We start from the raw sequence: 24,299 nt of genomic DNA on the forward strand, positions 1-24,299 counted from the left end.
GTATAGATAATAGCAGATATTTGCATACCGTATGTACACAAACTCAGGGGCCAAATATGTTCTGATCCAAAACACTGCAAGTTAAGCTGCAACCGGCAGATATAGATCTTTAAAAATCTCTGGAAAAGGAACGTAAATGAATGAGTCTATGAAAATTCTCCTTCCACTGTTGAGAATGAACTTAAATGCTCTTGTATGGTTTAGTTTATAACCATATGGCAACATACTGAAGTCATTCATGACCAAAAATACATACACTTTCCAGGCTCCTTCTTTTTTTAATCATACTATTTAATTTAAAGTTTTTCATAAATTGCTGCATGATGTACAAGATGAAGAGCATGAGCCAAAACGTTGTGCTATTTGAATCTGGGCAACAACATAAAGTGACCGTCACATATAGCGCTCTACAGAATCTAAAGTTTATTTGATCATGATTTCTGTTAATGAAATGAAGGAGATTCCCTCCTCTTTGCACCTATAAATCACCCCCTGCTTAGATCTCCTGACTAGAACATTCTTCACCTCCGACCTTCCCTGAACCTAAAGGGCGTCATCTCTGTGGCAACTGAAACGCTTAACTTGCTCTGTCTTAATTAAAAAACATTATTTACTCAGGGAAATTTTCATTTTCTCTCCCCCTGACCTCCGTCTTCCTTTTCTTTCACCTCCTGCCGCCCCGTTAGTTAACTATTGACATGCTGGGAAAGCCGACATTACCCGCCCCTCCCAAAAAAAAAAAGGCCTTGTGCGAACATTATGCTCAGCCTGTCATCTCGGCTGAGGTGGTGTGTGTGTGTGTGTGTGTGTGTGTGTGTGTGTGTGTGTGTGTGTGTGTGTGTGTGTGTGTGTGTGTGTGAGTGTGTGTGTGTGTGTGTGTAAGATGCAGGGCTAAGCTCTCACAGAAGACAATGCCACAACCTTCAAGGCTGCTAAGCAACAATGCCGCCTGGTAATGCCTCATCGGGGCACCGTTTAGCAGAGGATTAGAGACTATTACACACACACACACACACACACACACACACACACACACACACACACACACACACACACACACACACACACACACACACACACACACACACACACACACACACACACACACACACACACACACACACACACACTGTCATCAGCTCATTAATTCAAATCCCACTTTAACTCTGATTTAATGTGTTTGTGACTTCTGAAACTCACTCATTTTCTACCTCTCAGTCAACTCATCTGTGTTGACTTTACTCCTCAGTGGAGTATCGATGAGGGACTTGAGGTTCCCAAAAACTTTCCATTTTTATTATTCAGTTCTCTCAAACACAGAATCTCATCATTTTGCCTTGTTTTCTCTTGAAGGAGCCTTACATTCACCTACACCCTCTTCCTCCAGGGTTGAATCATGGAAGACCGGAGCTGTTTTAATCCATATTGATACACCTAATTAAATAAATGCAAAAGAATAGTCACGCTTGAGAGATTTGCAGATCCTCATGAATGAAAAATGTCAGCAGAAGCAACCACTTGATTAATAATGAGGACATTGTATAGTATAGGAAATAATAATTTATTAGTTTAATAATGACGGTTAATGAATGAATGATTTTTGGAGTTTGTGTCTTATGCACTGTAAACATGTGTCTAAAAGGTCAAATGCGTGTGCATCAATAACCCATCATGTGTTACATTTGTTTGAGGAGTTTCAAGCATTTATTTTAGATTTATGATCCACAAAAGGCACTAAAGTGTTTTTTAAATGCATTTTTTGGTATATTGAAAAAGGCATGTGACAATAATTTATGCATAAAATAAAACATGTTTCCAATCTCCCAATTACATTTTTCAGCCTGTTGTTGTTTAATGACTGACTAATGCTTTGGCAATTATTTTTGTGACTTTGCAATATATTCAGGGCACATGACTAAAGGACTGGTGCCACTATTTGTTTATAGTAAGAAAATCTGCCTGATCATTCTTCATTGTTCACTTAATGTTCTGCTGTTTTTAATTACCGCAGTAAAGCCCACATAAAAACAACCTGCACTGATACAAGGACCTGCAAAGCTGTTGCCAAGGTACTTTGGCCAAAAGTGACCATGCTGTGTAAGAGGACAGGAACAAACTAATGCACACATGCCACACGTATGGCCTTATACTTGAGCACAAACAACATTTGTTAACGGTAGAAGCAGTGACCTATTCTCTCATCCTCCCATCGCCCCATCCCTTCATCAACCCCTCTTTCATCTCTTCCTCTTTCATCTCCCTACTGATTTCTGTCCAGCGAAGATGGGGGAGAGGGAGAGAGAGAGAGAGAGAGAGAGAGAGAGAGAGAGAGAGAGAGAGAGAGAGAGAGAGAGCTGGCACAGAAAAGGGGGCAAAACTAATGCATTGCATTTGTGTGTACCTCCAGTGAAACACAAAGACTGTACATTGTTCCCAAAATGCATTTCCAAAAACAGGTGAATAGTGATGAAAAGGAAAGGAGAAGGAGAACGACGGCTCAGTGGTAGAGTTACACAGATACAACATTAATACACTTTTGAATGGGTGTACAATAACAACATCTGATAGGAGATGATTATGACGAAGGGAGACGAAGACACATGTAATGATTTCAGTATCATTTAAAAACATCTAGTTTGAGGATAAAGAAGTTGATTTGTTTTTGGCAACATCCACATATTGTGTCATTTCATTAGTTTGTGGTCATAACTTAACAGATGACAGTGATCTCAGAGAGTTCTTTACAATGTGTCAATGCTGCCAAACATGTGTGTCTGCAGCTCTTTGAATCCAAGCCAGGCCAGAGTATTGTACCTTCTGATTAGATATTTGAAATCATTATAACTATAAAATGAAGACGTAAAAAGGTTGTGACCAAACAATAACTTATGTTCTTTTCTTATTGACTGGGGGAAATTACATATGTTTTCATGTTAGATTGGCTGAAAAGGAAACCACAATAATTTTGGAACAAGAGATAAAATACAAATTCTATCTGCCTGACAAAAGAGAACAATCAATACAGAAGGAGGTGATAAGAGTAAAAGGATACATTATTTTCTGAATAATGTTTTATGTATTTGGTTGCATGTATAAAAAAAAACTTGTGTAAAATCTGTAAGGCATATATTTAAACTCAACCTAATCAGAAATGTCTCTGCTTTATTGCTATTCCCCAGTTTGTGTATATCATTTTTTCTATGCTAAGAAAAAAACGATCACAAAACTTCAGGTTAAAATCAATCACATCGCTTTGTCAGAATCACATTAATCGAAATACATCCCCAACATTGTGTGCGTTTTGAACTCGGGGTCAAAAACTCTGGATTTCTTTGGCGAAGAAAGCGCTTGGTTTTCATCCAATGCAGTGAGACTTTACAAGCTCGTCCTGCTTTACAGAGTCCTTCTAATGAACTGGCTCTGTTTGATCCACTGTTCAAAGTGTCTCGTTGCTCTCCTCTCTTTCTCAGAACAAATAGTCACAGCTGTGGTCCTCGGTATTACTGCGGCATGGGCACTGCGATCAACAATAAGGCTGAGGGGAGCAGAAGGGCTGTGTGTGTTAGAGACCGACACTGAGGGAGACGGATAGGTTTTTGGGGATATGCCCACCACATGGTGTCTCCAGATGTGTGCGGCTACGTAACCTAATCGAGCCTGGGCCCTGGAGTATTGAGGGGAGGCTGTGTGTGTGTGTGTGTGTGTGTGTGTGTGTGTGTGTGTGTGTGTGTGTGTGTGTGTGTGTGTGTGTGTGTGTGTGTGTGTGTGTGTGTGTGTGTGATGAAGGAGGTGAGCGGACACAGGTGTTTTAAATAGGAACGTTGACGATCACACAGGGTTTTTTTTATAGGAGCTCCCATTTACAGCTGTCCTTTTTGTGTTTGTGTGCCACATATCCATGTCAAACACGCTAAACCTCAAACAGCAATTTGGTGCTCAACAGGGCAGCACGATTTGTTGCTATTGCCAGAACAATATGAGCAATTTACAGAAAGCAATAGACTTGAATGAACTGATAAATTATGTTTCATGCTCTGTGCATTCATTCATTGCAAATTCAAAATGACAGCGTTTTTAAATACTAGAGAAAGTACAATCAATCACAATGAATTGATTTAAAAACATGTGTGATTTATTAATCATAAATGGTAATCCGAGGATCAGAGGAACAAAAATCAAGCAAAAATTATTACAAGCAACAAAGTCAACGAACTGCTCTGCATCTCAAAAGCTGCTAGTGGAAACCGCAGAGATGCATCTGAAGAAAGCATTTAAAAAAATGACTCAGTCACAGCTGGTGCAGCTCAAACAGAAAAAGCAGTTACTCGTAAGAACAAATTTTTATAGCACAAAGGCATCAGTGTTCGTAATTATCTCAAATCATAATGTTATTGGAACAAAAAGATCCAATTCTGCATGTTCCCCTGTTATTGTGCAGTCGTGCTCACATTCTAGACAACAGACACATAACCATTCTTTTTTGAAAACTAATACTGACCACGTTGCTTTTCACAATCAACACAAAGAGGAAATACAGTAGGAACTCTCACTGAGCCGAATGACTGTAAATAACCATCGAATCTTCACTGCGAACTCACAGTTTTTTGCACGTGCTGTTGCAAGGATTCCATGAAGGCCATCTTAGGTCTGTCCATCCACAATAAACTGATATAAGATTTTGTTGGCACTTATGGGATAAATACAACCAGAGAAATGACATTTTATTTTGTTTTCTGGACGAGCCCACCAAAGGTAAAGTCAAAATAACTTTTAAATAACTGACGATTTAAGCCCTTATTAGTACTGCGTGTACTGGTAATTAGCCCACAACTCTGCAGTTGTAACAGATTGTACAAACACAAGTAATGATCTTGCTCACTAGTAAAATTGATGAGGGAAAATATGATTCACAGAAATATTACTCACACAATTAACAAAATAAGTATTTCAGAATGAAGAAATGCAGTTTGCGTTAGTGACAAATCAAACTGAAGTTTAACTGGAACATAAAGAAGCGAACAAAACACAGTCGAGTTAGAAGAGTTGACGTGCTTGATTGAGTGAAAATGCAGTAGTAGGAACTCCAAGTATCAGATATATCTCTTAAAGGGGTCATATTACACAGCGGTTCAAGACATTCACATGAGTCTCGTTGGTCCAAAAATGTTGTTTTCAAAGTTTATTACTCCAAATCCAGCTTTTCCTTGATTTTCATCCATTTGAATATTGGATCATGTGAGCTGTATTCAGAATCTGCTGTGTCTGAGTGACCTGGACCATCTCCGCCCACACATGCCCATCTTGGGAAAAGAAGGAAGTACTTCCTCTCGTGGTGCCATGTGCCAGAGCAGAGCTGTCTAATTGTGGGAGGAGTCAAAGGGAGGGCCTACCTTGATTGAGATTGGCTAGATTGGCTGTAGGGTTTGATTTCTGATTCACTCGTTGGGGCACACATTTTATAAAAAAATTAAACAAGCCAGGGAGAGACATGACAGTTTTTCTTCACGTCAGGGGCGTCATTCCCAGGTATGGGGCTGCATATTACTGTTGGAAAACCAACAGGAAGTGAGTTTTGCGTAAAACGACCCCTTTAAGTAACCACAGATACTTAACGAGTCTCCTCCTCCTTGACACACTTACACAAATCAACTGGAATTAAAATGGTATATGAGGTTGCAGTTACAAATTAACTGTTTGTGTATATAAATCATTTTTGTTTGTTTTTTATTAAATAGTGTAAAATAATATTTTTTCCAGTCTTGAGATTACAGCAAACATTTGGTTTGGGTCGGGTTTATTCACAGATTTATGTATGTGGTCATCTTGTTCCGACACAACAGGAGAAAGCAAGACCATGAAGCTGGTGCCAAATTACAGGATGCTGTTTGTTAGCTGCTGATAGAAGAGAGGCCTTCTCAAAAAATGTGCTTTCATAAAGAAATCCTTTGAATACACAAAAACTGGAGCACTTTGTTGTGAGCGGAGGGTGAACATGAAGGCTCATTATGGTGCAACATGATTTTGTTTTGAACTGTAGATAAAAAGTGATATAGCGTCTATAAATCAGAAAAAAACATGGTGCAACAACAACTGCGGGTACGTTTCTGGCAAAGACGTACTAAAAACACGCACTCGAAGAAACAATCCAGCCGCAGCCGTTCAAATGCATGTGTCACGTCTGACCTCAGACTACTTTAATTTAGCCCTTCAAGCCCTAAACCACTGTGCAGAGCAAAGGTTAAACGCATACAGTAAAATTGCACAAACATACACAGATTTTCCAAGCGTCCGAAAAAAGTGAAAACATAATTTTCATAATAGCAGGTTGAGCAAGTGTTCATTTATAGAAGCACTGTTGCAAGAACCAAAGCGGGTCCAGTTAGCAAATACCTACAACCCTCAATGTGAACCTTAACAAGATTCCACATCAGACCTTCTCATGGGGCTCTTGTTGTGATTTCCAAAAATAAAAGTACACTGTAGGGGGTGCAGGAGGGAACAGGATTTAATATTAAACAAACAGTCTTAAATACTTTTGGCCCTGCCCCTGTCGCTGTTATTCCATCTGAATGACTTCCATACGTCTGAGCTGAGCACGGCTGGTTTTCTTTAATTGTTGTTTAGGTTTCATTTTTTTTGTCTCTGCTCTCTGTTGGTTTTATATAAGTAAACAGGTTTACATAGAACAGAAATGATGTTTTGCTGAATAAACTGCCTGTTCAAAGTGGATATGCTGCTCATGAGGAGACCCTCTGCGAGACACATACACCTGGAGACCCCAAGTCTTACACAAACAACACACAGTGAGGCAGCTTGTCTGCAACAAGCTGAGCAGAGCGCAATATATCCGAGTTGTATTTTTACCCCGGCCCACACGCTGAGCAAAATGCCAACTCCCGGCCTTGAGAAACACACAAACACACACTTGCAGCGACACAGGCGCACACGCAGACACACACCCTCAGACATGACGGGTCAAGCTCAGCCAACCACTGTAGTGGCCACAGAACATAAACAACTTTCACACACTCTGTGAATCATCTGAGCGTTTCAATATTGTTTTAGATAAATATATTTAGCCGCACATATAAATATATGCAACCATAATTATTCCTCTGGACCACAAATGGCCGTGACGGGAAGTTAGTTCCCACAGCTTGAGTCGCATTGCAGCCCAGCCCTGCGGGGCTGGAAATCTATAGCTGGGTTTACGGCGCGGCTGACCGGCTGGACCGCTCGAAGACAACAAACTGCAGTTTGCTGCTCTCAATGCAAAATCGAACATTTATGTTCTGTAACTAAAACTATTTTCTGCCTGTGAAACACAACACGGAACTTCAGAAGAGAAACCTGTTTCTACAATTCACTGCTACTACCTCTGCGCGCGCGCACACACACACACACACACACACATACACACACACACACACACACACACACACACACACACACACAGACACACACACCTCTCTCCCAGTGGGCAGCAGCTGTTGGAGTGCTAATCTCCATTAGCTACTGAACTGGCTTCTACAGAGAGAACCATGTAAAATCTGTTCTCTCACTCCTCTCACTCCCTATCCAAGTGAAGCACTAATGCAGTGTCAGACAGGAAAGCAGCTATTTTTTCTTCACTTTACATCGTCTATAACAGTTCTCCGCACCATTTCGAATCAAAATCAATAAACTTTACAACATTTTTCAGGTTCACAAAACATCATAAAAGTTTTGTTGGTTTTTTTTTCAACAGGGAAGTAAGAGCATTGTTGTGCATGGAAGGAAAAGATAAATAAAAACCGTAACTTACAGTCTGTAAAGCTTTGTTGTTCCCAGGAAAAGCAGCTCTGGAAAGACGGCCAGATTATTCCGATTCAGGCGCCTGTAAAAAGACAACATAAATAAGGGAATAAACTTACTCCATCCAAACAGTGTGGCTAAAGTGTTTACATGTGTTTATAATTAACATTTTCAAGTCAGCTCTGTGTTTATTGATCATCATATTAAAGTACGTTAAACTATTTTGAATGTAATACAACTTGAGCTCACGTGGATGAAATAGTAAATAATAAGGAGCTCACGAGAGACACTATAAATACACACACGCATAGACATATGCTAGGGAATGAATACCTCAAAAATAATTCAGAAAATGAAGTCTGTAGGTTATCCATGATTTAAGGGGGTACAGCATGGCTGCCAGACAAACAGTGAACTCAACGAGGATGGAGGGAATGCGGGGGGGGGGGGGGGGGGTTGAAGGGCACGGGAAGGGGTTCGGACGAAGCGGCTGACGGTGGGGGTGGGGGGGCCGTTTTCATCACAAAGACGGAGAGGAGACGATGTGGGAAAAACAAACAGGCAGTCTGGCCGGGCTACCGAATGTGTGAAAAGGACCCCACTGAGTAAACAAGGCCCTCACAGTGGAAGAACTCACAACAACCCATCATCACACACACACACACACACACACACACACACACACACACACACACACACACACACACACACACACACACACACACACACACACACACACACACACACACACACACAGAAGGGTTGCGAGAGCTCGGGTGAGTTTAATAATCTGGGTGCGATCATTTAACCCTGGTTGAGTGGAGTGAAGAGGTTTGTGTGCATGTGTGACTTAGTGTGTGTTTGTAGTTGTGTGTTGATGTGAGTCAGAGGTGCTCGAGGCAACAGAGTGGCACAATATAAGACTGGCTGCTGAAACAGTTTAACCCCGTCACACACACACACACACACACACACACACACACACACACACACACACACACACACACACACACACACACACACACACACACACACACACACACACACACACACACACACACAAATGAGAAGCAAGAATGGCATCAAACTAATAATGAAAATGCAGTCCTCACATTATTTCAGTATTTGTATATATATGTTTTAAAAGAAATCCCTCACACCATTCAAAAAAACACAAAGTCCTCTTAATCGTCATCTTTCATCACCTCTTTCCTCACTGCAGGCCGCTGTGGACCTTCCTCGAATAACGTCACCCCTTCTGTGTCTGTCTTATACCCGCAAGTGCTCAAATATATGAACATGCATGCGCACAAGCAGACACATTCACACTCTACAGTTACATCAGAGGTTGCTTAAATATTTAACGTCCCGCAGAAATGATGTGTCTAAATAATTCACTCCTCTTCCGTTAACGCTGGCTGTGGCAGCTAAGAGCCCCACATGGTCCCACTGAGGGGCCCACTCCCCCTGCAGGTCCTGCCCAGCCATGAGCACCCGTTAGTGGGCTAGACGTCCCCTGAGACAGTGCACGGACGAGTGCTGGAGGTGGGGAGGAGGAACAACGCTGGAGAGGTGGCATGAGCTCATCCTCTTTAAATAGACGCGATGCTGTCAGACTAGGAGTCTCAGAAAATGAAGTTAAGACACCACGATTCAATCCAGTGTGCTACATGGCACCTCTGAGGTGTCAATGAATTTAAATGCACCCTGTTAATTTAATGATTAAAGTATTAAGTCTGATTGAGATATCAATGATTATGATGAGCCTGCATTAAGTGCGTGTTCAAGTTAAATTGATGGACGATTCATCACTTTAACAAATTAGGCTTTACGTGCACAGTTTATTTCACATAGGTCAAGTCAGTGCTCAGTTGAAAATGTTCCAATTATTGTTAAATATTCAGTCCAAGTTACTTTGTTTTTTAACCTACGTGGCTGATTAAAACATGAATATTACATTAAGCATGGACAATCATACAACCGATGATGAGAAGCTCCAAATTCAGTGAAGAAGCTTCTTGGAACGCACAAGAGCTGCAAACCAACTATTATTTTCATTACTGATGAACGTGCTGATTGTTTGAGTCGTCAATTTATGACACAGACTTTCAGTTAGCAGCTTGATAATCATCACCTAAGAAAGTAGCAGACTCCTCTAATGAGTGGATTTGCCAGATGTGCCTACAGTGAATGCAGATTTCTATATTACAAAAGGCTGACAGTGATGTCTTGCTTATATCAGCTTCGTGTGATAACTACCACCAGGGGCGGAAGTCATGCATTACAAATTCTTATGTCACTTAATTACTGCCATAATCAAGTGACATTTTTGGGGACTTTTTATTTTAGTATGTGTTTTTAATCATACTTAAGTACCATCAACATATCCGCCTCAGATTATTTGATATGGGCTTGGTGTTTCAGGTTTATATTGAAATATAGCCTCTTCTTCGCATGATATGGGTTCATGAGGAGTCCTGAGGGCTTGAGAATCACAAGCATCCAGATTTGACTTTCAGCATAATCCTTAGCACACAGAGATTTCTCCTGAATATATTACTTTTAGGAACTTTTTTTTTTAAATTGTTCCATATTTTTTTTTAATGCAGCTTGTCACTGTTTTGTTAATCTGAGCCCATCTTTACATCTGGGAACCTGTGACTTTGTGACCTGCCTCTTTCTTATCCAATCACGTTACAGACCAGTTGCCAATTAGCCTAATCAGTTGTCAATTGCTCCTCAAGTTATTTTTGATGCGTGCCAATTACTTAAGCAAACCTTTGGTTACCCTTGATTGCCCCTGAGATGTGTTACGGACTTGAAAAGTAAAATCTGTTTTTTTAAAACTTTTAATGGGAATAAAGGGAGGATTTATGAGATTAGAAATATAATTGCATTCTCTTAATTATTAACATTTGCAATTTGGTTGTAGTATCTGTTTTTCTTTTGATTGATAACTCTATCATGACTGCACTGTGCATTTTACTACATGAAAGTTGATTTATAAAAAAAAAATTGCTCATTTAATTTTGTATTAGACAGAAGGTTGGGTTTTATTTTAAGCACCAAGAATTTGTTTATGTACTTTGTTTAGTACAGTAAACAGTGTTATCAAACTGGAATCATTTCTGTGGCTTTACTCTCAGTCACAAGAGCTGTTTCACTTGTCAGATCTAGTTTCTCGAAAAGCATCAACTACTTCTGACTCAAATAATCCAGTCACCTGTTGTCATTTGGGGCTTTTATTTCTATTATTAACTGATGTTTAGGTGTAACAAAATGTGTGTAACATGAATCAGAGCCACATACCAGAGAATTTATAGCTGAAGTCTTTTGAGTCAAGACCAAAATTGATGCAACATTATCCACGGTGTGTGTGTGTGGGCGCGCATGCACTGTAAACGGTGAGAGTTTATTTTCCAGTCATGTTTTCAGTCAGTCAAAGTCATGCTAAAAGTGATTCAAGACTGAGAAGCCAGTAGTCTGAGGTATGAGAGTCACTCCCAACAAGCTAATGTCACACTGCAGTGTGGCGATAATCCCTGCAGTCATAAACAGATGCAAGAGGGCAACAAACCACACAGTAAACACACACACACACCAAAATATGTACAGTATGTCATATCAGTCTGCATACAAACACTACACGCACACACGCACGCACGCACGCACGCACGCACACACGCACGCACGCACGCACGCACGCACGCACACACACACACACACACACACACACACACACACACACACACACACACACACACACACACACACACACACACACACACACACACCTTACTACTTCAGGCTTGCAGACCCTGGCTGTAAAGGAAATAACAAACCAGCAAACTACCGTAGAAACCAATTATTACCCGACCAATGCTGCTGCTGCCCCTTTACACATTTTGAACTAACAATATATCACACATACACAGCGCACACATCAACCCAAACACACTACAGTTATTACTGAAACCTGCAGGTCATTTCTATGACCCAAAGACAATATCTAATCAGAACCCACTTCAAACTGACCAGTGTTGTTGGCACGTCTGTATATGTGGTTCAACAGTTCATGTTTTCGGTTCACAGATTCACATGCATCAAGACATATCATCCATCACGCATTTTCACCCTGTATTCTGATGTGTTGTTTAAACACTAGTGAAAGATAACATTTTGGCCTAAACACACAAAATAAGGAAATCCAGCCTTATCAGTGAGGCTTGTAAATTCCTCTTTTATCACCCCCAAAAAATCTTATACAATCAGCAGTATTAAAAGTTTTCCACAAACCTTTGTGCAAACCAGTGTTTACCAGCAACTATAACAAATGGTGGCTGCAGCAGAGGTTTAAAAAAAATACATCTTGAATGATTTTTAGGACAAAACTTGCTGTGGTGAAAATGGCTTTGTGTCCTCTCTGCACAGATAATTTCAAGGTCTGCTGCTCAGTAAAAATGAAAAAAATAAAATAAAATAAAAAATTGAGACTTTGCCCTGAAATGATCAGTGAGAACAATGTTATCACTCATAGGCTTTATAGCTAATCATTTACCATGAATCCCGGGCTTTTCTTTGAAATCCACATAAAACCATCCAGGGCCATTGCTACAATTATTTTTTACTATTCAGATTGTCCACATATTACAACATGTGTCATTTCTTTTGAGGTTTGATTACCTAGTTTGTAGTTGTTGATAGATGCATTTCATTTCCCGGGATCACTTTTACAGCATCACTATTAAAATTATCTTTGATTTAGTGATCGCTCAATTACAGCCTAATTATTTCAAGCCTTACCTCACCGCCGTTCTTAGAAATCATTGTCTCAGCACCTGTAATTACGATTTTGTTCTCTCTGCAAGTCTGAGGCTGTTATCTCCTTCACTCTCACACACTCTGAATTGGAAAGGGGCAATAAACCAGTCAAATGTAGGTTGACGATAGGAAGATCAGGAGTTCCTCTTTTTCCTATTCTGCAGCCACAGGGTAAGAGCAAGGAATGCATAACATTCCTATGTATATGCAAAGGGACAATGGACAGAGAGAACCAGATGGGTGAGGACTGTGCAAAAACACGAAGAGAGGTTGTAGAAAGAGTTCAAATATGACAGAAGGCGTGAGTGGGTTTGAAAGCCCAAAAGAATCAAGATAAAACCAGCACTGACGGAGCAGCGTTGCGTGAGTGAAAGTGCCTGCGTGTGTGTATCCCTGCATACACGCTGTGTTTGGGTATGTGCACGTGTGTTATGACATGCCTATCTCCGACACGCCTCCTTTGACCAGCTACCCCTCCTCCATACCCCCAAGGCTACTGCCCCACACCTGACCCAGCCCTGCCCGGCCCTGCAGGGCCTGTCGCAAAAAAAAAAAAAAGGTTAAGAAGAGGAACCGTTTTCTTCCCCTGTGGGGGGCAGTCACAGTGGATCCGTCAGCCCAGCTTAGCCCTCTCCTCTGGGCAGTGGTGCCCAGCAGGCCCCCCTCCAGCCCACAAGAAGACGGAGGCCTTTGAAATGAGCCCCCGGACTCCAGAATCCAGAGACGTGCCTTTGTCTGGCAACTGTGGGGAGGGGGCATTGATGACTGACTCCATCTTTGTGTTTGTGAACATGCCACGCTAGAGACGATGAATTACAGTTGAACACTCTCGCGAGGACAGGACACAGCGCTGTTTTCTGTTTTTTTTCCCCCCAGAAAGTTAGCTGCTGTCAACAGTGTATGTTTATATCAAAGACGAGACGGAGGAAAAGAGAAACTATAGTGAATAAATTTGTTATAAGGCTTTATCTGTGACGACGTCTACAGACGAGCTGACTCTTTAAGTGCAACTCAGTGTAGAAGCCTGTTTTCCTCATATGTATGCATGAGAGAGGGGGTTTACCCGCTTGTACCCCGTCTTTGTAGTGAGAGTAATTACTATTAAAGTTTACTGTTAAATCCAGACCATACGCAGTTAAATTTTACCCTCTTTGTCTACAACTCTGGGCAGGGATTCCAAGAACTGCTAAGCTGGAAAGAGCCCAGCGTTGCTTGCATGAGAAACACTAACAGATTCCCTATAGTGGTCCACAGTGCTCCCCAACAAAGAGCCGCTAGAGAAAAACCAGGCATACAGGACTGTGAACAGAGCTGCTAAGGAATCAAGATGTTTTATCCTACTCATTCGGATGACGCCGGAAGAATCCAACCAAAACAGCCATCAGAAAGATTTAACTACTACAATATGTATGCCGGCATGTGTGCCGCTGTACACCGGCAGGTGAGTCTGTTTTTGTAAACATGTGTCAGCAGAGGGGATTTTATATGCCTTTAATTAAAAGCTTGTCACTTAAGTCCCATCACACTGAGTCTGCTGCATTCCTGTGTGTCAGAGGCTGTCAGTCAGGACACAAACACATGCACACAGTCTTGTCTTACTTAGACATTCCTCTGACTTACATTATTTTCTCACTGTAACTATCAATGATTGCTATGTTTCTCATCCTGACCTGACGAAGATTTCCTTTTCTGGTACTGACTGATACCTGTATAAAACATAAACTACTTGTGCAATATAATGTGATACTGTTCTCTAAGGCAGCTACACAATTAGAAACACGTCTCAGTATCGACAGTCCAGCTCAACTTAATTGCAAACTACAACTTCCGTCATAACCATTTACTGCAGATAAATTAAAACCTCTCCCCATGTAAAGCTGAGCCTTATTACGGCAGAATTTATGAACTAAAGAGAAGTCGGCTGCTGCAACAAATCATTCTTAAACATGATCTTAGTAACAATAAATTATATGGGCAAAAATAAATCAGTCAAAAAAAAACCATTTCAACGGCACCACAAACTGCTGCTACTGAAATGAAAACTTTTGTAACGGCTGTTTCAGCTCAGTGTTCCTAATAAAATAACGAAGACGCGTATGTATTTATGTATACAGATGAGCAGTTCTCACAATCATGCAAAGTTGACACTCGACACAATAGGCGTTGCACCAGTGAGGGGTCCACATCTCCCGTCTGTCTCTTTCTTTCTCACACACCACCAAGACTTAATTATGCCCTAACAGCCTCGGGGATGGATGCCGACTGCCAGTGATTCCTGGCTGGAGCTGTAACAACCTCTGGCTGTACTTCCTTTAAAAACCCTGTGACGTGATCACAGCAATGTCCCTTCTGGACTGAAATCCTGGCAGGCATCAAGTTGGGTTAAATGATGATTAGGATAGATGGAGGCAGACAAATTAAAGAATAAGTCTGAATAAATCATTTTAGAAACCTAACACATATATTCCATACAAGGAATGAAGGGCCACTCAACGAATAGGCATGACTGTTATAGAAATCATGCAGAAATATGTGATTTTACATCTAAATAATCTTTATTGTATGGATTTGAAGTGTTTAAAATGTCATTTTTATCCAATTAAAATCAAGATTTGCTCAAAAAACCCTAATGTCTCAACTGAACTCTGCAATTTGATCAATCAAAAAAGAACCAAATAATAACTGAACACACTCCATGATGCGACACCACAATACATTTTACATTAAATGACATATATTGCCAAGCATGTTGCTTCCAGCTTGAAGCAATGTTCCATGCGCAATCTAACATGGCCAAACCATTTCGTCTGACACAGAACACTGTGAGTGTGTGAAAGGCAGTAAACCTGCAGCGTAGTGTGTCTCCCTGCTATCACCCAACACAAAAGCAAGGAAATATCTTTTTTTTTTAAGAATAACATTCACCCAAAGAGTGAAGACTTCAAAGACTCAGAGCATCTCTAGAAGTGCCGAAGCGTCTGTTCAGATTGCACCTCCATGAAAATGAACATGTGAGTCTACTTGCCAGAATTGTATGCATGCAAGTTTTCAGGGATGGGCCTCCCAAAGTGCGTCTTAATAAAGCTCGAGACAGAGGGTGGGAGAAAACAGCATCTGCATTGACACAATACTGATACTCACAGTCTCTCTAGCTCCTTCAGGTCCTGGAAGGCTCCTCTCTCGATTGTGGTGATTTTGTTCTCCATTAACTGCCTGCAAGAGAGAAACACCAAGAACGTGTCAGACCAGGAGGGGTGCAGAGGGGAAGAAATAAAATTAGGACAAAAGAAGCGATGGAAAGATGCATGAGGTGTGAGGGCTGACCGAGTGATTTGTGTGAAGAAACTATGAGAGGCCAAAAAAAAAAGGAGGAGATGAATCAGTGGATGAGACCACAGATAAGAGAGAGAGGAGGAGGAGGACAAGGACAAACTGAGATCGGGCATGAGAGAGGCAGAGGGATTGACACTGGAGAGGTGAGGGAGGGAGAGATGGAGGAGATAGGTGCAGCGTGGGTGAAAAGAGAGAAAACAGAATGAGAGAGAGAGAGAGAGAGAGAGAGAGAGAGAGAGAGAGAGAGAGAGAGAGAGAGAGAGAGAGAGGGAGGAGGAGACACAATCAGCAGCAAGTCGATGGAGCCCCAGAATTGACTTTAAAAGTGGCCCATCAGTTGGGCAGCAACTCATCTATCATCCAATTTACTCTCTATCTAACTGCAGAGCTGTGACTACTCATTCACTTACACTAGCACAGCTCCACCAGGACCACTGCGCTGAGCAACAACACACATAAACACTTTTTTTTCATCACCTGGGTACAACTTGCTCATTAACGACACGTTACCAAAACATTTCATAAAGTATATAACTGAATGAACGTCCTACATATGCCAGCAATGAAGTCCATATTCAATTTTCCTATGTAGACAATTAAATTAGTCTTATTCTAACTGGTTTTATTTGCATTGTTGGTTGATTTGTTTGTCTATTGCTTTTAAACAAATTTAAACAAATGGCCAAACAAAATAAATACAAGTCTCATAAATCATCCATAAAAACACATTCCCAAGTTGTCATATGTCAAAAAAGATGCCATATTTGCACATGTATGAAGGCTGAAACCTTGCATGCCAATAAATGAACCTATTGTTCCAAGATTTACCTACAGTTCCAATTGTTGAGAGTGTGTGTTCAGGAGTAATACACAGGAAACCACTAAAGTGAAGACTGAAGCACACAAACACACATTTATAAACACCAACCCAATTAAGGATATAATCTCTGGAGGAATTCCAGCAATGTCTATTCCCTGCCATTCACTTTAAAACCTCTGAATGGTGCAAGCGCAAGCGCAAACACACACACACGCACACACACACACACACACACACACACACACACACACACACACACACACACACACACACACACACACACACACACACACACACACACACACACACACACACACACACACACACAGAGCAGGGTGCCCCTCTCCCGGGGAACTCTGAACCTAGATTCATCCCAGGTAAGGGAACCTGTTCTTACTTGACTCTCTGCTTTCCTCTCCTCTCCTTCCTCCCTTCTTTCCCCCTTCCAGCAGCTGCATTCCTCCCTCCGTGGTTACACCTAATGACTGCTATCTCTTTCCCTTTTTGCCCTCCATCACTTCCTCGCCAGTGCGTTAATCACTCCAGCACATGGGCCCCAGGGCCCGGTGGTTAAAATAAGCCCCTCCTGACACTTCCCCTGGCAGATTAACACGACAGCATTAACAGGTGCCACCGCTGTTCTGTTTAGACACAAACTGACTGAATGAAACCACCTCTTCTCACCACTGGATGCAATGCTGCATGCAGCAGCTCGCGGAGCTGCACCAGCATGGTGGGGAGGAGTTTGATCTCTGTGTTGTGGGATTTCAAGTGTTGGAAATGTGGTGTGGTTTTTGTAAATGTTAAATTACTGTTGAACGGAGCTGTGTGCTTGTGTATATTTGTGAATTCACAAACTGCAAGGAAAGAGAAAGAGAGGGAGGGAGAGATAGAAAGAGACAGGAGATAATCGATAAAATCCACTTACAGCACACGCAGATGCCTGAGTCCTGCAAAATCCGCCTTGGAGATTTTAGTGAGGTTGTTGGCATTCAGATCCCTAGACATAGACAACGTTAAAGAAGGGATTGTCAGTGCATTAGAAATGATACTTTAATAAGATAAAGGCAGTGCCAGGGAGCAGATCCACTGAGGATTTTTTTTTCTCCTGTTAAAACTTAGTGAGCCATGACCAATGCAGAATTGGCATTTGAGTGTCAGAGGAAACTGAGAGGAGTAGATGCTGCTGCACTATACTGAGCAAACCTTCATTTCACCAAAGGGTCTTTGACTGATAAAATACGGCCTGTTTAACGCAGAACCCACTTGCCCAAATCCGTTTTTGATTAACTTGCTGGTTTCCAGACAAACCGATGTGGTCTATGGAGGCAGTGCTAATGCAACAGTGCGAAACCACCAACACAACCACAGCAGCCTTAAGTTCAGCTCCGCGATCAGCAGCGACACATTATGCACAAACAAAAGGAAATGTGCCCGTTTTTATTTTATTTTATCACTTCCTTAACGAGCCATTATTTACATATCGCGTTTGCAAACACTCAAATGTAGTTTAACAAGCAAACACTGATTTAAAGCTCTGCGCTATACTGGGACCAGCCCCGCAGGAAACGCAGTGTGTTAACCGGCTTCAGGCGCAAGGTTTAAAAAGGGCTGGATAAACAAATGTAATCAAAGTTTAATTCATGGTGTGATCATGACCACTGAGTGCCTAACCAGTGATTGTAATGTAATTACAGAAAATAGTAGGTGTGCCACAATTTTAAACTCTTTAAACTCTCCAAACGCCTTTATTATAGAAAAACCTCAAGGTCGATGCGCACGTTATTCAGCATCACCTTTTTTTTTTTTTTTTTTCATTTTTCTTTTTCTTTCCCACCTGTGTAACGTATTCATTTAGTGTGAAACACAGCCTCCTCCGTACTTACAGCCTCTCCGCGTTGCGGGGTATGTTCCTGGGCACGCCGCGGAGCCCTTGGCCGTGACAGTCCACGGTAGTCCCGGTGCAGGAGCACTGGGTCGGGCAGGGCTGTCCGTACGCCCCGCCGGACACAACCAGAACCAGGACCGTAACAGCCACCAGCAGTCTCAGTGTGGTGGCCGGGGAACGGCCGGGGCCAGCGGGACACTGAGCTCCCACCATCACTGCGGCAAGTGGGGGGCCAATATGAGACCCTCAAAATTATTGAGACTACAAGGGCGTCAAAGAATAAAGCCCTGAAATCCCCGCAGGAGCGCACCAAAAACTCTGCACGCAACGGGGATGCCGTCCTCCACCTCGTTGTCCTCCCTTTTTGCAGAATGTGCGTTCGTGAGATCTCACTCTGTGGATTCACATTTGGGTCCTCTCACCGGGGCTTCGGGGATTGAACAGTGTGGAGCGGGACGGTGGTCCCCCCGTGCAGCCGGACGGGAGGTCGACGAGGCAGCGGAGAGACTCTGTGGCTGCGCTACAGCGGCGCAAACTTCCACATGTCCCCGGCATGCGGTGCCCAGATCTCCCCGGTGCCTTCTGCGTCTGTGTGCAGCCAGAAAGAAAGACCTCGCTCCTCGATTTGATCCAAAAATAGAAAGAAAGAAAGAAAGAAGAAAAGAAAAAGAAACCAACTCACTCTGTCACACACAAAAACACACTTATCGCACACAATCACACTCCAGGTGAGGCTGTCTCGGTCATTAATTCACAACACGCGTCCGGCGGGGAAGCGGCGGCAAGCGCTTTGGTTCTTCCAAAAAGCTCAGCAGAGGTCACCGCAGCGGACAGATATTGATCCCGATAAGGTATCACTTGCCGGTCAGTAGGGAAACGAGCGGCTTGTGTGAGGAAAAGGAAAAAAAACTGAAAAAGCAGCGCGCAATACTATAATCCAACTATGCGTGGTGCGTCAAAGCGCTGCTCCAGAGAGTGTGTGTGTGTGTGTGTATGTGTGTGTGTGTGTTGAGAGAGAGTGCGAGAGAGAGAGAGAGAGAGAGAGAGAGAGAGAGAAGGGACGGGAGTGGGCACGTCTGCTACTGCGTCTGTGCCCCCCCCCCACCCCAACACAAACACACACACACGCGCGCGCGCACACTGCGTTTTCCTCCAATGCAGCAGCAGGTTTCCAACTGGTCGCCAGTCAAACAGCAACAGTTTGACCTCGGGAGGGGACTCTCTCATTCCCACTGCAGTGTCCCGGTCACCTGATGCTGTATTCAGCTGGCCTCGGGAAGGCGACAAAGCATCTTATTGACATCTAATGTGGACAAATTTTCTTTCTTTCTTTTTTTTTTTTAAATCGATCTGTTAAACAGAGAATAAAATGGAGAATATAAGAGAAACACGTGTTTTGACTAACTTTTCAGCATGCTGTTTAAAGACATTTTGAGAAGGCACCCATCTCATGATTGACACAAACATATTGAGAGTAAGATTTCATCGTTACAGTAAAACTGCACATGTTGTGGACATTGTAATGCCCACCTTTAAATAATCATCTGTCTGATCAGCATCTTGATATGCTACACCTGTGAGGTGGATGGATATTCTAGATAAAGAAAGAAGTGCTCACTAACACAGATTTAGACACCTTTGTGAACAATATTTGAGAGAAATTGGTCTTTTTGTATACATAGAAAAAGTCTTACATTTTTGAGCCCAGCTCTTGAAAAAATGTATTTAAAATATGTAAATGTAAATATTTTCTTTTGTTCAGTGTATATATTTAAAAAAAAAATCGTATTGATGTTATATAATCAAAAAGAATTGTTTTGCTCTGTTGTTTAGTAATAACCCTTTTTAAGTGTTATTAAATTTAAGTTACTGTACATTTCTATATATTTTGAATATTTACCAACTACTTCATTTTTTTTTTATTATTTGAAGAGTCTTATGAGTTTGTATTTTGTCTAAGAAGAAAAATATAGTGCACAACGACAAAGCTGGTTTACCTCCATACACTTTACATGGGAACTTGGTGAGGCTGCTTTTCCTGTGAAGACCTCAGTGATTGAAACAAGCTGACCTGAAACTGTTCATAGTTCATTATGCACATGGTCATTGTTTGTAATGGCAATTTTATCAAAATGTTTAGACATAATCTTTGTTGACAACGCGAATAGAACTCGGCAACTATTATTTTATAGCAAAGCTCAGTTGAACTAGGGATTGGCTTTAGCATCCTGCGATCCTGGGTTATATAAAGTAAAGGTAATACATGGATCTCTTAACCTTTGGATCTCAGCATAGGACTTCTAAATTTGTGGACAGGTGCATTTTAGGGGTATTTTTGCTTTTGAAACTGTCAGGTTACATCACCAATAGTTTGACTACCTCCCAACAGTACTCCATTCCTTTTAGATTTTACATTAATGAAACATTTCCAGAAAATACTATTGTTTCTTCATGGAGTGATGAAGTTATTTGAAAAGAAATGCAAAGCGAGGACAAATGTTGTCCTCCCCTCTGCCTTTTTTTTTTTATCTTTCTCTCTAATTTTTCTTTTAAAGCTCCCAAGACACAATTCAAACAGCTGAATGTGACTGTAATGCTGATATGTACTCATCCCTCACACAAACCTCCTCATATGCCTCACACTCACAACACTCAGTGAGAAAATACAGGAAAATGTTTGTTTCTTTTCTGTGAGAATCCTTAAACAAACGTTTGCCGACCAACAAGGGATCGTAATCAGGGGAAATGTGGGCAGGAGGGAGAGATAATAAGGAGACGGTGGAGGGTAATGGAGGGTGGTGTATCATAAATGAAGTGAAGGAAGGGAACGACTCACAGGGCAGGAGGTGGGGGGTGGACCCGATCTCCTGCGATACGAGGCTCACAGGGACCAAACGTGTTCGGGCAGACAAAGCCGACCTGCCCGTCAGTGTAAACCATCACTTCAAAGCACATTACACCGACTCTCATTCATTTCCCGCAGACTCACTCTGACCCTAAACATAACCTCTGACCTTAAACCAAAATTTCACAATAGAATTTGATGATTCAGTTTAAGAGGTCAGTCCAGGTCAAATCACTATATTGTTCGATTTTCGTCTCACAAGAGCAGAAGAGTACCAGCAAATCTGCAGTTCTTTTGGCCGTCAAGTATAAGATGCTGATATCAGTCTCTGCAAAACACTGATAACTACCCATTAAATCAGACATATCTGGAACATGCAGGTAATAGCTCTCTAGAAATTGTATTCATGTTTTTGGACTTTGAAGAACCGTTTAATACAACAACAAACAGAAACTCTTCAGGAGACAGGTCATCATTTCAGACATACAGGGGTTTTTTTTAGTCATGGAATTTGTTCTCTTCATCTTCCTCCTCAGTGGACATGTTGGTTACAGTGATTAATCAAACATAGAAGAAATGTAGCACAAGCAATTATTCAGAAATAGATGGCATATCACAACAAAAGCAATTTCATTTATTCCATAACCCTGCCCTAGCATCTAAAAATTATAAATCTGCCATTGATGACACGTGCAAATTCAGAAATATCTTTCGAAAGACTTACAAATTTTAACAACACCCCAATGCACAGAAATATATATAAACCGGAAAATATGACACATTTAGATCAAACCAAGTATGATTGGGATATTAAGTCACTATAAAAGATTCTAGCCAACTGTTTCAATAGTGATGATGGCATGAAAAACTAGGTTCACACTAGTGAGTCTTTAAAGGTAAACCCAATCCCCTTTAATGTCAAACCAGGTGCCTTTGTTAGTTCTGCAAATGATGAATGAAGGGTGGCTTAGTTTTACTTATGTCATACCACTGAGATGTCCCATCCCACTGTGGATTAAATGAAGCACAATAACAGCATATTCAAATAAGAAATTATTTGATGTTCACATGAAACAGACACATTATTGCTGAACAGACAAAAAAAATAACAAGCAAAAAAAATAACAAGCAAAAAAAAATAACAACCCAATGAGCTGTTAGTCTGCAGTAATATTTGAGTTAAATCTTTAGGCTCCTGAAAATTCCAGCACAAGCTATTCGACCGGCTCAGAGTTTTAGAGAGCTGCTAATGAGAAGTGAATCTGTCTGTCGGCTGTGATGTTGGTGCTGCTCAATCTGCCCTGTTGATTTAGGAGCTGTTTGTGTTATCTTTTTGGTTTATGGCTGGGCAGTAAAGCTGTGTGTGTGTGTGTGTGTGTGTGTGTGTGTGTGTGTGTGTGTGTGTGTGTGTGTGTGTGTGTGTCCACAGAGGTCAGTCCAGCCACCTGGCTTCTGGACAGCTGCTACTGAGACACATGTTGCAATGAGTGTCCTCCAGTATGAAGACACAAAAACACACTTTCTTGCTTATATTCTTATATGCCCAACAACAGGTTCACGCAGTTTGACTGACAGACAGTTTGACTGACAGACTTAAACTGCTTATTACATCTTTGTATTAATTAACTACACAAATCAAGTATGCTGTGGCTTTCTCTTTAATCAGATCTGTTTTGTTTGTGCTGCCTAATAATCCATCATTAAAAACCAATGATGTTTGAGTTTGGACTGACACTGTCAACACTGTGGCTGGTTACACAGCTGCAGACAGACACACAGACACACACACACACACACACGCACGCACGCACGCACGCACGCACGCACGGACGGACGGACGGACGGACGGACGGACGGACAGACAGACAGACAGACAGACAGACAGACAGACAGACAGACAGACAGGAAGGACGATGAGCACACACTGTCACACCAAAACACACAAACAGCAACTCTGCAGAAAAACAAAACTCCTCCTCCTGTCTCGGGTTCCTCTCTTTCCCTACTGTTAGTTTCCCATTGATGGGCTTTTGTCCACAAAGTGTATTGAAATGGCATTGAAGCCCTGAGGTGAGTGACAGGCTGGTTACCTTTGTTGTGACGAAGCCGGGGCTGTTGTGTGTGTCTCACACACCCAGTCACCAAGGCCCGGGGAGAAGCCGAGGAGGTGAATAGGATCTTGTGAATTGACTTGGTATGTTGGAAATTCTGAATTCTTGTGCCTCTGGATAAAGGTGTGCCTGGTTTCACATGTCAGGTGTGTTGTTTTGTGTGAGTGGATAATAATTCTTGAATTCAGCTCACCAGGAAGACAAATGGACAGGAGTGATCCACAAGTCGCTGCACAAACAAGCACCAACAAGTAGCTATATTTGAAGAGATGTATTGTATTAGCCATAACATTATGACCACCTGCCTAATATTTGGTAAGTCCTCTGTTTGTTGCCAAAACAGCCTTGATCCATTGAGCTATGGACTCCACCAGACCTTTGAAGGCATGCCGTGGTATCCGACGCCAAGATGTTAGTTACCAGCAGATCCTTGAAGTCTGGCAAGTTGATTAGTTCGACCTCCATGTGACCATGTGCAATAATGAGCCTGGGTCTTTCTCGACACTGTTGAGCATTCACCCCCTTTTCTTCATTGGGCCACTTTTGACAAATATGATAATATAACAAAAATGTTGAATTGTGCAGTATGAAAATGTGTATAAAGAGAGTGTAGTGTGTCTGAGAAACTTGTAGGGGACTGGCAAAAACAGAAACTCTTACCATAATGAAACGAAAGAAATGTAATTG

General features: G+C 41.8%; 1 protein-coding gene across 2 annotated transcripts in view; it reads right to left on the minus strand.

The window, feature by feature from the left end:
* slit2 (slit homolog 2) overlaps nucleotides 1-19,663 on the minus strand; it is a 102,122-nt gene extending 82,459 nt beyond the window's left edge. Inside the window, exons 1-4 of one of the 2 annotated variants that reach the window (XM_080464153.1) lie at nucleotides 18,655-19,663; nucleotides 17,697-17,768; nucleotides 15,757-15,828; nucleotides 7,805-7,876 (exon numbers count right to left, since the gene is read on the minus strand). In XM_080464153.1, coding sequence (XP_080320279.1) covers nucleotides 7,805-7,876; nucleotides 15,757-15,828; nucleotides 17,697-17,768; nucleotides 18,655-18,869 — 431 coding nt within the window. In that variant the 5' untranslated portion in view covers nucleotides 18,870-19,663. The remainder of the gene's footprint in view (nucleotides 1-7,804; nucleotides 7,877-15,756; nucleotides 15,829-17,696; nucleotides 17,769-18,654) is intronic. The other variant, XM_080464152.1, reaches the window with a different exon arrangement.
* Between the last annotated feature and the right edge of the window lie 4,636 nt (nucleotides 19,664-24,299).

This window comes from Lipophrys pholis (genome assembly GCF_963383615.2).
Source record: "Lipophrys pholis genome assembly, chromosome: 5".
Lineage (NCBI taxonomy): Eukaryota > Metazoa > Chordata > Actinopteri > Blenniiformes > Blenniidae > Lipophrys > Lipophrys pholis.